General features: G+C 41.8%; 1 protein-coding gene across 1 annotated transcript in view; it reads right to left on the bottom strand.

Annotated features, from left to right (window-relative positions):
• The window catches only part of cul3b (cullin 3b), an 89,517-nt gene that overhangs the window by 35,421 nt on the left and 39,217 nt on the right, over window positions 1–14,879 (bottom strand). The window contains 1 exon segment of the mRNA XM_067995404.1: window positions 2,670–2,830. Coding sequence (XP_067851505.1) covers window positions 2,670–2,830 — 161 coding nt within the window.

Below are 14,879 nucleotides of genomic sequence, written 5' to 3'. Positions count from 1 at the left end.
TTTTATGCAGAAAAGATGAGCTCAAGCTGATCAACTAATAAATAGCTGGTCCTTAGGTCAGCTTTCTTTTCCATAGCCTGGCACAAATTGGACCAGAACAGTTATACAGAATCACTATTGTACAAGTCAATCTCTACCACTAATGGCTGCTACAGCATTTGTGTCACACTAGCAAATATTCAGCACTGCTGAACAGCTTGAATATTTAGCACTGCAAACGTACAGTACCAAAATCAGTCGAGGATGTCTAACCTGAGGCCGGTTTCTGGACTAGTGTGACATTTTAAAGAGATACATTGCACCAAGTGGAGCAACAGTCACCACTAGCAACACTTTGCAAAAAAAATTGAGGTCAGGTTGCCAGCAGGTATTTAGAGGACTGCTGGTGAAGAGTTTATATAATTGTTGCATCTTATGAAAGGTTTCCATGTGAAAATCACAACCAAGAAACTCTTGTAGAACAGCAGAGTTTTGCGCTTAACAAATAGCTTACACAATAAACATTTCTGGAGGGCAACGTCAACAGTATAGGAGCTTTCCGACTGGGTTTGAAAAGTGCAGTTGCATTGTTTGTAAGTGACATAATTGTAACATTCTCACAAAAACAAAGCTGGGCTCCTCTGAACAACTCCACTTACATAAAGAGAGTGACATCCCTTTAAAGCGTCATTGTCGAGTACGCATTGCAAAATTTAAACACACCAGTATTTCTGAAAACATTCTCAGCTGTTTACCATGTTAAACTTTCAGTTTTTCTAAACGAAAATATTTTGCTAGTACATTCACAGTACAAGTACTAAAGCCATTCTATTGAAATCTCACAAAAATGACAAATTTCACTAGTGCCTGTTTAACAAATGAATACTTAGATTATACTGGTACAATCCCAATCGCTAACATGCTGGTTATGATGCACCAGAATGAAATGTTCTCTTCTTCAATGGTCTTGCTGCACACCACATAATCCAGAAGCTGCAGCTTTTCTGTTTTCTGCCCCTATAAAACTTCCATAACTTTAAAATTCTCACTAATCTTAGATCGCCACTAACCTCTACAACTTCGCTTCAAGTTGTTCCAGAAAATGGAAATATAAGCATGACTCCAGAGTTTGTTTCAGGTTCCAAATGGAGTTAATAAGCTCATTGACAGTATATGCTTTACCTGTTATTAAAGGACAGCACACTTCTTACAGAAAAAGTGCAGTACACTACTAGGCTCTACACTCAGCTCCTTTAGCAGTGAATGCAGAAAGTTCTTTACACCACAAGTTTCTTCCTTACTCCAGTGCAAGTGATCAATACAGCCCCTGGGAGCATTAGGCCTGGTGTCCTGCTTCCTCATAGCTCAACTTCCCTTTTTCCACAGTCCCCTCCATGAAATGCTTATATTATCTTTGATTTGTCTGGAGTTTCACAGCAAATTCCATGCAGCCAAAAAAATGCAGATGTGTCTTGCACCATTTTGGTGTTGAGGTACAGGGCGTCAGGAAGAGAATTCCTGTGTGCATGGCCTCGGCAGCTGAAGCAACGGTCGCCAATTGTGGGGCAAATGGGGTTGTAGAGGTTACTGAGATAAGTAGGGGTGAGACCACAAAGGGATTTAAACATCAACACTAAAGCCTCATTGATCCTGGAACGTGAACATCCACCACAAGCCAAATGTGAATCACAAACCGTTGGACTACCCACAGGTCTTGGAGCATTTTCGTAGTAACATTGTAAAAGTTTCGGGCAGGAGAAGACCTTTAGTCAATCCAGCCTACTGCTCAAACAGTATTCTCTTGGTGCATTTCCAGTAACTAAATCATATTTAGTTGACAAGAACTTGTCTAGTTCCTTCTTGAAACCCATTAAGGATTATTGTTCCACCACCTGTGCCGGTAATTTGTTTAGCCGTTATTTATCAGCCATTTAGAAAAAAGTTCCTCCTGCATTTCCTATTTTCTTTTGTGGTCCATAATTTGTAAATACGACCGTGTGCTCATATCTGTACTTGGCAGAGAAAAAAAATTGGGATCCAATATGTCCAAACTTCTCAATTTTAAATACTTCCATCATATCACATCTCAGTCTTTTTCCAAGAGAGAAAAGACCCAGGGTAGTGAATCTGTCCTCATACTTCATTCTCTTAAATTCTGGGATCAGCCATGTCGCCCTTCTCTGGACCCCCTCCAAGGGGTCTCTTGTAACATGAATGTTATTCGAAAGATTCAACACCAAACATTGCAGGAGACGACTATAAAGTCGAATTTAGTTCCTCTGCACATTGGATTTCCAGTAACTGCCAGCCATTCTAATGTTTGGAAAGGATTTCTCCATAAATGAGGATGCAATTTCTTGCATCCATCCAAAGGGATAATAATTAGCTTACTAAGCTGCATAATCTTTAAGAAATGGCACTGTAAAGATTATATCTACAAAATTGTCAAAATTTCTATAATTATTAGCTGCACTTTTGTTTTGCCAACATAGCATTTACAATTAATGAGATTAATATGGCCATATCTTAAAAGCATAATACAAAGTCATTAAGAAATGTAAATATATTTGAAGTTTAGTAAAGAAACTTGAGCTTGATAAAACAGAAAGAAATAGGTCAATTATGTATAGTAATGTTACAAGCAGCTATGAGGCACTGATACCAACTAATGAGTGCTTGCCTTGACTTACCTGTCTACTACCTCTCCTTTCCTCTCCCGTGCGATCATATCCAGGAGAGTCTGACGTAGGTGGTCTCGGATGCAACCATAACGCACAACCTGATCTCTGAAAATGATCAACCCCAAGTTGTAAACATTCTCTACGTTATTCTGTTGTACATACACACGATCCTGAAAAGGAAAATAAAATAAAAATGATAGTAATTTGGTTGAAGCTATTTTCAAACCAGCAAACCTGTTGATTTCTGGTAGTTGCAGCATCTTTTCTTCCAGTTTAACAAAATAACATATCACCGTCAAAATTTTCAGGTTTGTCTCTGGTTCAGAATCACCCATCACTCCCTTATGAAGAACTTGCATGCCCTATAATCTGGAGTGCAACTTTTACTGTACAATTTCTAGCTAATGGCAGCATGACCTGGGGAATTGTAAGGTAGAACCCTTGCTGTGTATAGTGGCTAGTGTAATATTGCACGTGCATTCGACTACCTTTATCCAAGGTGAACTGAGAAGCACTATCAAGATACATTACGACTGCAAAGCAACAAGCTGGTATCAGAAAATACGTAAAAGAACTGAACACTGTTTTCACAGTGAGATCCAACAATTTCTTATTTTTCATGCAACAAGAAGCGTAACAATGACAACTCTACTGGCCCTCCAGGCAGAAGTCCATTTTCAACCTAGTTATTACCAAGCTAAATGGCCGTTTTTCAGTTACAGGGTTTACACACCCATTCTGTATTACTGTTGGAGGAGGAAGGGGGAAAAGAGAGAAAAAGAGATTCAAATTGGACCGACCATTACAACTGTGGGGAAAGAAGTTTTCCATTGTTTAATTAAGCTAGGATAGCTGGCTATTAATATTACATTTTTTTTTATTATTCGTTCATGGGATCCGGGCGTCGCTGGCAAGGCCAGCATTTATTGCCCACCCCTAATTGCCCTCAAGAAGGTGGTGGTGAGCCGCCTTCTTGAACCGCTGCAGTCCGTGTGGTGAAGGTTCTCCCACAGTGCTATTAGGTAGGGAGTTCCAGGATTTTGACCCAGTGACGACAAAGGAACGGCGATATATTTCCAAGTCGGGATGGAGTGTGACTTGGAGGAGAACGTGCAGGTGGTGTTGTTCCCATGTGCTTGCTGCCCTTGTCCTTCCAGGTGGTAGAGGTCGCGAGTTGCTGCAGTGCATCCTGTTGATGGTACACACTGCAGCCCACGGTGCGCCGGTGATGAAGGGAGTGAATGTTTAGGGTGGTGCATGGGGTGTTAATCAAGCGGGCTGCTTTGTCCTGGATGGTGTCGAGCTTCTTGAGTGTTGTTGGAGCTGCACTCATCCAGGCAAGTGGAGAGTATTCCATCACACTCCTGACTTGTGCCTTGCAGATGGTGGAAAGGCTTTAGGCAGTCAGGAGGTGAGTCACTCGCCGCAGAATACCCAGCCTCTGACCTGCTCTTGTAGCCACAGTATTTATGTGGCTGGTCCAGTTTAGTTTCTGGTCAATGGTGACCCCCAGGATGTTGACGGTGGGGAATTCAGCGATGGTAATGCCGTTGAATGTCATGGGGAGATGGTGAGACTCTCTCCTGTTGGAGATGCTCGTTGCCTGGCACAAGTGTTACTTGTGGACAGGTATGGACAGCACATTTATTGCTAGCATGGGGTGCTTGTGAATATCTGGATTTTAAATGGACTGACCTCTCCCCACATGCCCCCACCCCCTTCCTGGGCCTTGCCATTGTTTCAAAGATATAGATATTCTCAAAAATCAGTTTTGATGCCAGCAACCTAGATGTTGCCTGGGAACCATTCCATCATTATTGGTGAAATGCTTGAGATTATAAACAATCTTCGCTTTGTTTACCAACATTCCAAATTACTATGGCAACCATGTCTGCTAGTTTAAATAGTGTCAAAAATGCTATATTCAACATGAAGAAAACACATCAATTAACAAAATTTAGTTCAGCAATACAAGAAATGTGTTGCTAGCTTTACTGAACCCAACAAAGGTTGAAGCATTAGTTTGATCATAACTGCTTTTGGTGCCGTTGAGAAAGATAGGTGCATAAAAATCAGTAATTACCACAAAATACAAGTTAAAGAAAAGTGATAAATGCTTTGCCTAATGACAAGAAAAATAGAACAAAAAACAAATTTAAGAAAAGGAAAGTTACATTTTCACCAATATTTACAATTCTAATATTAAATGGGTAACCTTCCTCTTAAACTCCAAACAAACAATTAACGGACTATTAAGGTTTTGACATAAGGATTCGATAGGATAGGTAACAGAGAAACTATTTTCCTTTGGTGGGGGATTCAAGAACAAAAGGGCATAACCTTAAAATGAGAGCAAGGCCTTTTAGAAGTCAAATCAAGATGCATTTTTTCACACAAAGGGTAGTGTAAATCTTGAAAACTCACCCCCAAAAGGCTGTGGATGCTGAGTAATTTAACATTTTCAAGACAGAGATCAATAGATGTGTGTTAGGTAAGGGTATCAAGGGACCATGAAGCAAAAGCGGGTAAATGGAGTTGAGGAACAGATCAGCCATGATCTAATAGAATGGTGGAGCAGGCCCGTCGGGCAGAATGGCCTACTCCTGTTCCTATGTGATGTAGCTAATGGTCCTTTTTGGGGGAAATAAACAAGAAAAGCAAAAATAGTCATCTGAAGTCCAAACAGAGTTAAATTTCAATGTGGATTTTCTGGCTTGCAGCTTGAAGCCGCTCCACTAACACCAATTAGCAGAATAAATATTCAGAGCTAATATGAAAGCACCTATTTGGTCTGGCCACAGCTAAAACTAAATGAACCCAAGCTGAGAGGGAAGTGTTGTTCCTTCCAGCCTAGCCTAAATCAACAACCAGCATTTCAAGTACAGGAGATGTCTAGGCACTTTTTCATCATGAGGAAAAACAGTGGATGCTAAGGGGGAAAAATAATTGATGTCAAGCAGGAAGGAAAGGGAAAAGAACAAACGACGTTAGAGTCAAGGGCTGAAGATATTGTCAAAGGTTTTGAGGAGGTTTTTCAAACAGGAAGGGAAATAGCATGGTGGTGGTTTCAAGGGAGGGAGTTCCAGAGGACAAAAGCACAACTGGAACAAGCGACCAAAGTTGGAGTGGAGGATAGGGAATAATCTAGTGGCAAAGGATATATGTGGATATTTAAAGCTGGAGGAGGTCATTGGGGTAGGGTGAGACGAGGCACCAGATAGATTTGAAAGCAAGGATGAGAATCCTGAAAGTCAGTTTTCTGGATACAGGAAACAGGAGAGCTTAGTTAAGATGAAAGGAAATGGAGCAGGCTGTTGCATTTTAAATTAGTTGAAATTTGTGGAGGGTCTTGGCTGGCTAGCAGAGATTGAGCCTCAAGATGATAAAGGCTTGGACCAGGGGAGTAGGGTTTTGACAGCAATGGGAAAGAGATAGAGGTAGAGGCAAGCACATTTGAGGTAAAAAAAAGTATTGATTACTGGGGCGGGGGGGGGGGGGGAGGGGGGGGGAGGGGAGGGGGAGAAGGATGAGGGAAGGAGGAAACTCAGCTGGTCGTTGAGCTGTATGTGAAGCTTTAGCATCTTACAACTCAGGCCCAATCACAGTGATTGGAGTCAAGGCCAGAGGCACATATACACTGATAGGAGCTAAAGTGTAAGTGCTCAGCTTTTCCAACTAAGCTTGAGAAAATTTTGACTCATCCAGGTCAAGTAGTCAGAGAGTGTAGCAACAGCTTTTGGATCAATGGAAAAAGCGAGAGGGGTAGAACTGGGTCTCACCAGCATACATCAGGAAGCTAACCTCATGTTTCCGATAATCCTGGCAAGGAATAGTATATAAATGATATGGGGTAGAGCCCACATACCACACAGGACCAAGCGGGTACTAGAGAAGCTTTTGAAGACTCAATGATGGCATTGAGACAAGTATAAGAGGAATCTGGAGCGAGCAACTCCACGGAAGTAGACTGCAGAGGAAAGAAGTTGGACGAATATCAAGTGGTTGACCATGTTGAAGGTGGTGGAGAGCAGCAGTAGAAACAGAGAGCCATGCTCAGTCACTACTGACTGCCTGTCCAACTTTGGCCAATGCAGACTTAGTACTGTGAACAAAGCGTGAACCCATACTGGAGAGCAATGGACAAGAAGTGGTAAGAGCATAATTGCAAGGCAACTTGCAGTGGTTCACCAATTAATTCCTAATATGAGCAATGCCAAATTAGAAGTTAAAACTGCAATGCCCCATAGTGGTCAAAACAAAATCTTTCCAGTGCCACACGAAGTACGTTTTGAAATTAACAACAGAGGTCATTTCCAGGAACATGTGTTCCCAATACAGTCCTATGCCTCTGGGTTATATTTCTATAATTAGCATAAACCTTGCAGCAAAGATTGGAGGTCAACATTGGAGGCATGTAACTACATTTTAGTAAAATTAACTGGCATAAAATCTTGATTATCTTTATAACAGATACCTCTTTAAAGCATGGCCTTTCTTAGCTCCTACTTATGGTGAAACAATTATTGTGCCATAGCTATATGACACTAATTGGGAGCCTGCTACTGCAAGTTGCACTGGCATGAGCAATTGTAGTCTTCGAAGTTAATAATTGATTTGGCTGGGAGTGTTTATTTCTTCCAAGGTTTTAGAAGACAAGTTGAAACAATTTTGAAAGCCAAGCCTGAGGGAGTTTTACAGGTTTGTAAGAACAAAGTATGGAGTGATGGTGATTAGAGAGTCCGACTGGGCAAAGATTAAGCAGTTTGGATTAAAAGAGAGGTGAATGGTTACAGCAAATAGCAGAGGTGGAGGGAAGCACCGGGTACACAGCCAGCAGGGTGGTCCACACACCTGGAATCTACCTGCCTTTCTTCATCCATATTCCCAGGCCACTGGAGCCTTGTCCTCCTCTCCAGATTTTCCATGCTTCCTCTGCCGTAACCATTTACACCTCCTATGGACCCATTCTTTGTTTCTATCGTAGTAAAAACAGAAAATGCTGGAAAAGCTCAGCAAGTGAGTTAAACTCTGTTTCTTTCTCCACAGATGATGCCTCACTTGCTGAGCTTTTCCAGCATTTTCTGTTTTTATTTCAGATTTCCAGCATCCCCAGTATTTTGCTTTTGACTTTGTTTCTATAGTCTGATTATCACTTCCTTTTGCCTGGCACCATCATCACTTTTGTTGTTCAATCACTCCTGCCCTCCACCCTATCACAGACTTCCTTTTTGTTCTTTTTCTGTCCACTTTCCCTGGCTCTGTATTTACTGAAAAGCTGTTCATCTCTTAACACCTTCCAGTTCCAATGAAAGGTCATCGACCTGAAATGTTAAGTCTGTTTCTCTCTCCACAGATGCTGCCTGACCAGAGTGCTTCCAGCAAATATTAAAAACAGTCATCTACAAATAGATCAGTAAAAAAAAGTGGGACCCCTGAGAGAATTGGATAGCGAGTTAATGGAGGATAAGCAGAAATTGGCAGATACACTTCATATCAATAAAAGATATGAGGGAGGAGGTAAATCCTGAATTGATTAAAAGCAAGATGAGATATATTATAATAAATAAATGGAAAGAATTAGAGAAGCTAGTTAAGCAAAAGGAGGACGAGATACTGGAACCCAATGGAATACATCCGAGCATCTAGAGTGAAATGGGAAAATAAATTGTGTAGGCCCGAGAAATTGTATTTCATGGTTCTATTGAGTGTGATGTGTGCTGGAGGACTGGAGAATGGCCAGTGAAATACCCATATTCAGAAAGGGCTAACATGGGAAATTACAGTCCAGTTAATTGAACTTCTGCGGAAGAGAAAATTCTGGAATAGGTGGAATACCAGAATCTCTCATCTTACCCATCCTGGAAAGGATGTAGTTGAAAATGAATGCACTTGCAGCAAAGGGCCACTGCTGTTAGCTGTCTCGCTGTCCAATCTTAAGTACATCTTTATATTTGACTATGCCCGTCTACACTTCGATAAATATTATTACTGCAACATCGAACATCCACAGAAGGAATAACAATCCATTCTCCAAGCCTTCGAAGCTTTTGAAGACCAATAAAGCGGCTCTTGACTGCTATCAATTGATGTACCACTGACAGACCCACACACACACCCACCGAGACAGGGGCAGACACACACGACTCCCAATCATCAGCAAAGTGAACAGAAGAACATAAGAAATAGGAGCAGGAGTAGGCCAATCGGCCCCTCGAGCCTGCTCCGCCATTCAATAAAATCATGGCTGATCTGATCCTAACCTCAAATCTAAATTCATGTCCAATTTCCTGCCCGCTCCCCGTAACCCCTAATTCCCTTTACTTCTACGAAACTGTCTATTTCTGTTTTAAATTTATTCAATGATGTAGCTTCCACAGCTTCCTGGGGCAGCAAATTCCACAGACCTACCACCCTCTGAGTGAAAAAGTTTCCCCTCATCTCAGTTTTGAAGGAGCAGCCCCTTATTCTAAGATTATGCCCCCTAGTTCTAGAATTCACCCATACTTGGGAACATCCTCACCGCATCCACCCGATCAAGCCCCTTCACAATTTTATATGTTTCAATAAGATCGCCTCTCATTCTTCTGAACTCCAATGAATAGAGTCCCAATCTACTCAACCTCTCCTCATATGGCCACCCCCTCATCCCCAGGATTAACCGAGTGAACCTTCTTCGTACTGCCTCGAGAGCAAGTATGTCTTTTCTTAAGTATGGACACTAAAACTGCATGCAGTATTCCAGGTGTGGTCTCACCAATACCTTAAATAACTGCAGCAATACCTCCCTGTTTTTATATTCTATCCCCCTAGCAATAAAAGCCAACATTCCGTTGGCCTTCTTGATCATCTGCTGCACCTGCATACTAACTGATTTTCTTGCACTAGGACCCCCCCCAGATCCCTTTGTACTGCAGTACTTTCCAGTTTCTTGCCATTAATAACTTGCTCTCTGATTTTTCCTGCCAAAGTGCATAACCTCACATTTTCCAATATTGTATTGCATCTGCCAAATCTCCACCCACTCACCCAGCCTGTCTATATCCCCTTGTAGGTTTTTTATGTCCTCCTCACTCTCCACTTTCCCTCCCATCTTTGTATCATCTGCAAACTTTGATATGTTACACTCGGTCCCCTCCTCCAAATCGTTAATATAGATTGTAAAGAGTTGAGGACCCAGCACCGACCCCTGCGGAACACCACTGGCTACTGGTTGCCAGTCCGAGAATGAACCATTTATCCCAACTCTCTGCTTCCTGTTAGATAACCAATCCTCCACCCATGCCAGAATATTACCCCCAATCCAGTGATTCTTTATCTTGAGCAATAATCTTTTATGTGGCACCTTGTCGAATGCCTTCTGGAAGTCTAAATACACTACGTCCACTGGTTCCCCTTTATCCACCCTGTACGTTATGTCCTCAAAGAACTCAAGCAAATTTGTCAGACATGACTTCCCCTTCGTAAAGCCATGCTGACTTTGTCCAATTAAATTATGCTTATCCAAATGTTCCGCTACTGTCTCCTTAATAATAGACTCCAAAATTTTACCCACCACAGAGGTTAGGCTAACTGGTCTATAATTTCCAGCCTTCTGCCTACTAACCTTTTTAAATAAGGGTGTTACATTAGCAGCTTTCCAATCTGCCGGGACCTTTGCCGAGTCCAGAGAATTTTGGAAAATTATTACCAAAGCATCCACAATCCCCACTGCCACTTCCCTCAAGACCCTAGGATGTAAGCCATCAGGTCCAGGGGATTTATCCGCCTTGAGTCCCATTAATTTACTGAGTACCAATTCCTTAGTGATTTTAATCGTATTTAGCTCCTCCCCCCCTCGAGCCCCCTGTTTGTCCAGTGTTGGGATATTCTTAGTGTCCTCTACCGTAAAGACTGAAACAAAATATTTGTTCAGCATTTTTGCCATCTCCATGTTTCCCACCATTAATTTCCCGGTCTCATCCTCTAAGGGACCTACGTTTGCCTTAGCCACCCTTTTTCTTTTTATATAACTATAGAATCTCTTGCTATCTGTTCTTATATTTTTTGCTAATTTATTTTCATAATCTATCTTCCCTTTCGAAATGAATCCTTTAGTTACTTTTTGCTGTCTTTTGAAGACTTCCCAACATTCTATCCTCCCACTAAGTTTGGCTACCATATATGTCCTTGTTTTTAGTCGGATACCATCCTTAATTTCTTTACTTAGCCACGGATGGCTGTCATTTCTTTTACACCCTTTTTTCCTCAGTGGAATATATATTTTTTGAAAGTTGTAAAATAACTCCTTGAATGAACACTACTGCTCATGTACCGTCTTACCCTTTGATCTATTTTCCCAGTCCACTTTAATCAATTCCGCTCTCATACCATCATAGTCTCCTTTATTCAAGCTCAGTACGCTTGTTTGAGAACCAACCTTCTCACCCTCGAAGTGATGGAAGGTGTCGTCGACAGTGCTATCAAACAGCACTTACTCACCAATGACCTGCTTACCTATGCTCAGTTTGGGTCCGCCAGGGCCACTCGGCTCCAAACCTCATTAAGCCTTGGTCCAAACATGGACAGAAGAGCTGAATTCCAGAGGTGAGGTGAGAGTGACTGCCCTTGACATCAAAGCAGCATTTGACCGAGTGTGGCACCAAGGAGCCCTAGTAAAATTGAAGTCAATGGGAATCGGGGGGAAACTCTCCAGTGGCTAGAGTCATACCTAGCACAAAGGAAGATGGTAGTGGTTGTTGGAGGCCGATCATCGCAGCCACAGGAGTTCCTCAGGGCAGCGTCCTAGGCCCAACCATCTTCAGCTGCTTCATCAATGACCTTCCCTCCATCATAAGATCAGAAATGGGAATGTTCGCTGATGATTGCACAGTGTTCAGTTCCATTCGCAACCCCTCAGATAATGAAGCAGTCCGTGTCCAAATGCAGCAGCAACTGGACAACATCCAGCTTGGGCTGACAAATGGCAAGTAACATTCACGCCAGATAAGTGCCAGGCAATGACCATCTCCAACCATAGAGAGTCTAACCACCTCCCCTCGACATTCAACGGCATTACCATCGCCAAATCCCCCACCATCAACATCCTGGGGGTCACCATTGACCAGAAACTTAACTGGACCAGCCATATAAATACTGTGGCTACAAGAGCAGGTCGGAGGCTGGGTATTGTGTGGTGAATGACTCACCCCGACTCCCCAAAGCCTTTCCACCATCTATAAAGGCACAAGTCAGGAGCGTGATGGAATACTCTTCACTTGCCTGGATGAGTGCAGCTCCAACAACACTCAAGAAGCTCGACACCATCCAGGACAAAGCAGCCCACTTGATTGGCACCCCATCCACCACCCTAAACATTCACTCCCTTCATCACTGGCGCACCGTGGCTGGAGTGCGTACCATCTACAGGATGCACTGCAGCAACTCACCAAGGTTTCTTCGACAGCACCTCCCAAACTCACGACCTCTACCACCTAGAAGGACAAGGGCAGCAGGCACTTGGGAACAACACCACCTGCACGTTCCCCTCCAAGTCACACACCATCCCGACTTGGAACTATATCGTTGTTCCTTCATGGCCGCTGGGTCAAAATCCTGGAACTCCCTTCCTAACAGCACTGTGGGAGAACCTTCACCACACGGACTGCAGCAGTTCACGGCAGCGGCTCATCACCACCTTCTCAAGGACAATTAGGGATGGGCACTAAATGCTGGCCTTGCCAGCGATGCCTACATCCCATGAACGAATAAAAAAGACACACACACACACACACACACACACACACACACGCGAGAAAAACAAAAACAAACACTAAAGGAATCTACATGTGAGCAACTCTGGCATGCTATGAGCAATGCTATGGGTGATGCACTAGTGACTGAATTACACAATTTTGAGAATATATCAATAAGTATAATAATAAAATGGCTTCGTGTTAGAAATGCCCGCAATCAATTTTCCCCAAATAGGCTTGCCAGTCTGTTCAGAGCTTTGGGTTTGAATCGGAATATGACATATGAGAGATGCATCATAGGAGTTGCAATTTTTGTTCCTTTCCGATGGAACTACCAGTGTACAGTGACAAACAGGCCAAAAGTTTAGAAACTGCTGTGAGGAATCAGTGACAGAAAACAATTCAAAAAACAAGATCCATGGACAGAGCTCGATCAATTACAGCTTAAGCAAAAACTAAAAATTCACTCTGGGAGAAAAGCAGAGAGAGAAAAAAATCAATCTGATGCAACTAAGTGGAAAGGTGGTGGTTTGGGAGAAGGAAAGGAATGAAGTTACTGGCATATTATGCAAGTTTTGAAGGTTAGAGTATTATAAATATAATCCGTTAGGGGTGTATCTTTCAGTATCAGTGAGGTAGATAATATTTTTCTTTATATACTAGTCAATCTGCCGTGATGTTGCACATGGGGAATCAAGACCAAGTGCAGCCTTCAGCTGAAGTGGCGCTAGAGGGTGGGTGATAATTGGACCAGGGCACTCAGACATAATTGAGTCCACATTTTCAAGTAATATATATCCTTTCTTTTAATATTTGTTTTAAATTCCCACGTCCACATTTACAATAGAAAATGACGGTGTCATCTTGTCATGCTATAATTATACCATCCCACTAGTGGTGGCACTGCACTGTATCAATTAATTAGAGGGAGTGTTATTACAATATGACAAGCTTACATAGTTTCCATTATTAATGTAGACACAGGAATGTATAATGGAAAAATTTGACGTGTGTGCAGACACAAGATTTTTAATAGATAATAATCATGTGATATATACAGCCACCTTTATAGATTTTTTTTTTGTAATCCAGAATAACTTCCAATAGAAATCAATAGCACATTTCTTTTGTAAATCGCTTACCTATGTACTGCAAATTGCAGCATTCAACTCTGCCCATATATATTATGTTCTACCGTATTCAACCTGTACATTGTAATTGAGGCAGACAGCGGAGAAAATCTAGTGTCGAAAGGTCACCATGGCACTCCATGCAATGTGTAGAAAATTTGAAACTGCGTGCATATTTTAATGCCATGCATTTTTAGCGAGATTTTGCTTAAGAGCTTCCACAATTTTATCCAACCAGTTTAGCCCTCCGACTCCAACTCAACTGCTGTTGAGAACGCACTGAAAAGGCCTGCTCTTAATTTAACACTACAGGAAACAGTTAAGCATTGTAGCCCAAATTTGCTCGTATTTTATAAGTTCCTGCGAAGAACAGCCACCTGTGTATTATAGCTGACAGACAGGTTGCACTGACTTCAGAGACGTCCTCACTTAACCACTTTCTTTGGAGCTTATGCTTTCTTCATAATTCGTCCTCTTCACAATTGGGTTCAGTTTTCTTTCTCCTCTTTGTACCTTTTGCATGGTATACATTTTTGGTGACATAACAACCAGATCTGAACACATTACTTAACATGTGGTCTCATCAATGCATTGTCGAGCTAAAACTAAACCTCTGCAGACTTGCATTCTGCAGTACTGGCTACATAAGCCAGCATTCTATTCGTTTACTTTCAATGTGACAAATTTATTAAGAAATGAGTTTATAGTTACTTTTAAGCCTCTCTGTGCCATGTGGAAATCATTGTAATTCATCATGCACATGAACATTTTTTTGTCCAACATGTTAAATTTCATTTGCCATTTGTCCATTCAATTTCTCAACTAATCACAATCCTTCTGTAAATTTTTAGCTACAACATCTGTCTCTACTGCTGTACCTATTTTAGTGCTGTCAACAAATTTAACAAGCTTACATTTGGCTTCAGTACCCAGGTCATTAATGTAGATTAGAAACAATGGTCCAATCAATGGCCACTCTAGAACTGCACACAACATAATGCCTCTCGTTTGACATTACACATCTCACGAGTACTCTCAACTTTGTATTTTGTAAACCAATTCCATTTCAGTCCCAATTTCTATCACCATGAGGACCTTATCTATTATCTATTATCTGTAGTGCTCTTAAAAAAAAAGTTGAGACTGTCAAGCAGAATATTTCCCTTCCAAACCTATTCTAGCTGTTTACCAAGTTATTGCTTTAGTCCTCCAGCATCCCCCTTAGAATAGCTCCCACCATTATCTTTGTTATTGAGATTAGGCTAAAGTGCTTGTAGATAGGAGTGAAATTAGTCACCGTTTTAAAACTTGGCGAGGTTTGCTGCTTCCAGTCCTTTAGAACACACTAGAGCCCAACC

The sequence above is a fragment of the Heptranchias perlo genome, chromosome 13, assembly GCF_035084215.1.
Source record: "Heptranchias perlo isolate sHepPer1 chromosome 13, sHepPer1.hap1, whole genome shotgun sequence".
In the NCBI taxonomy this organism is placed as follows: Eukaryota; Metazoa; Chordata; class Chondrichthyes; order Hexanchiformes; family Hexanchidae; genus Heptranchias; species Heptranchias perlo.
Note: the sequence above shows the minus strand (reverse complement) of the source record. Positions and strands in the feature narration are given on the sequence as shown.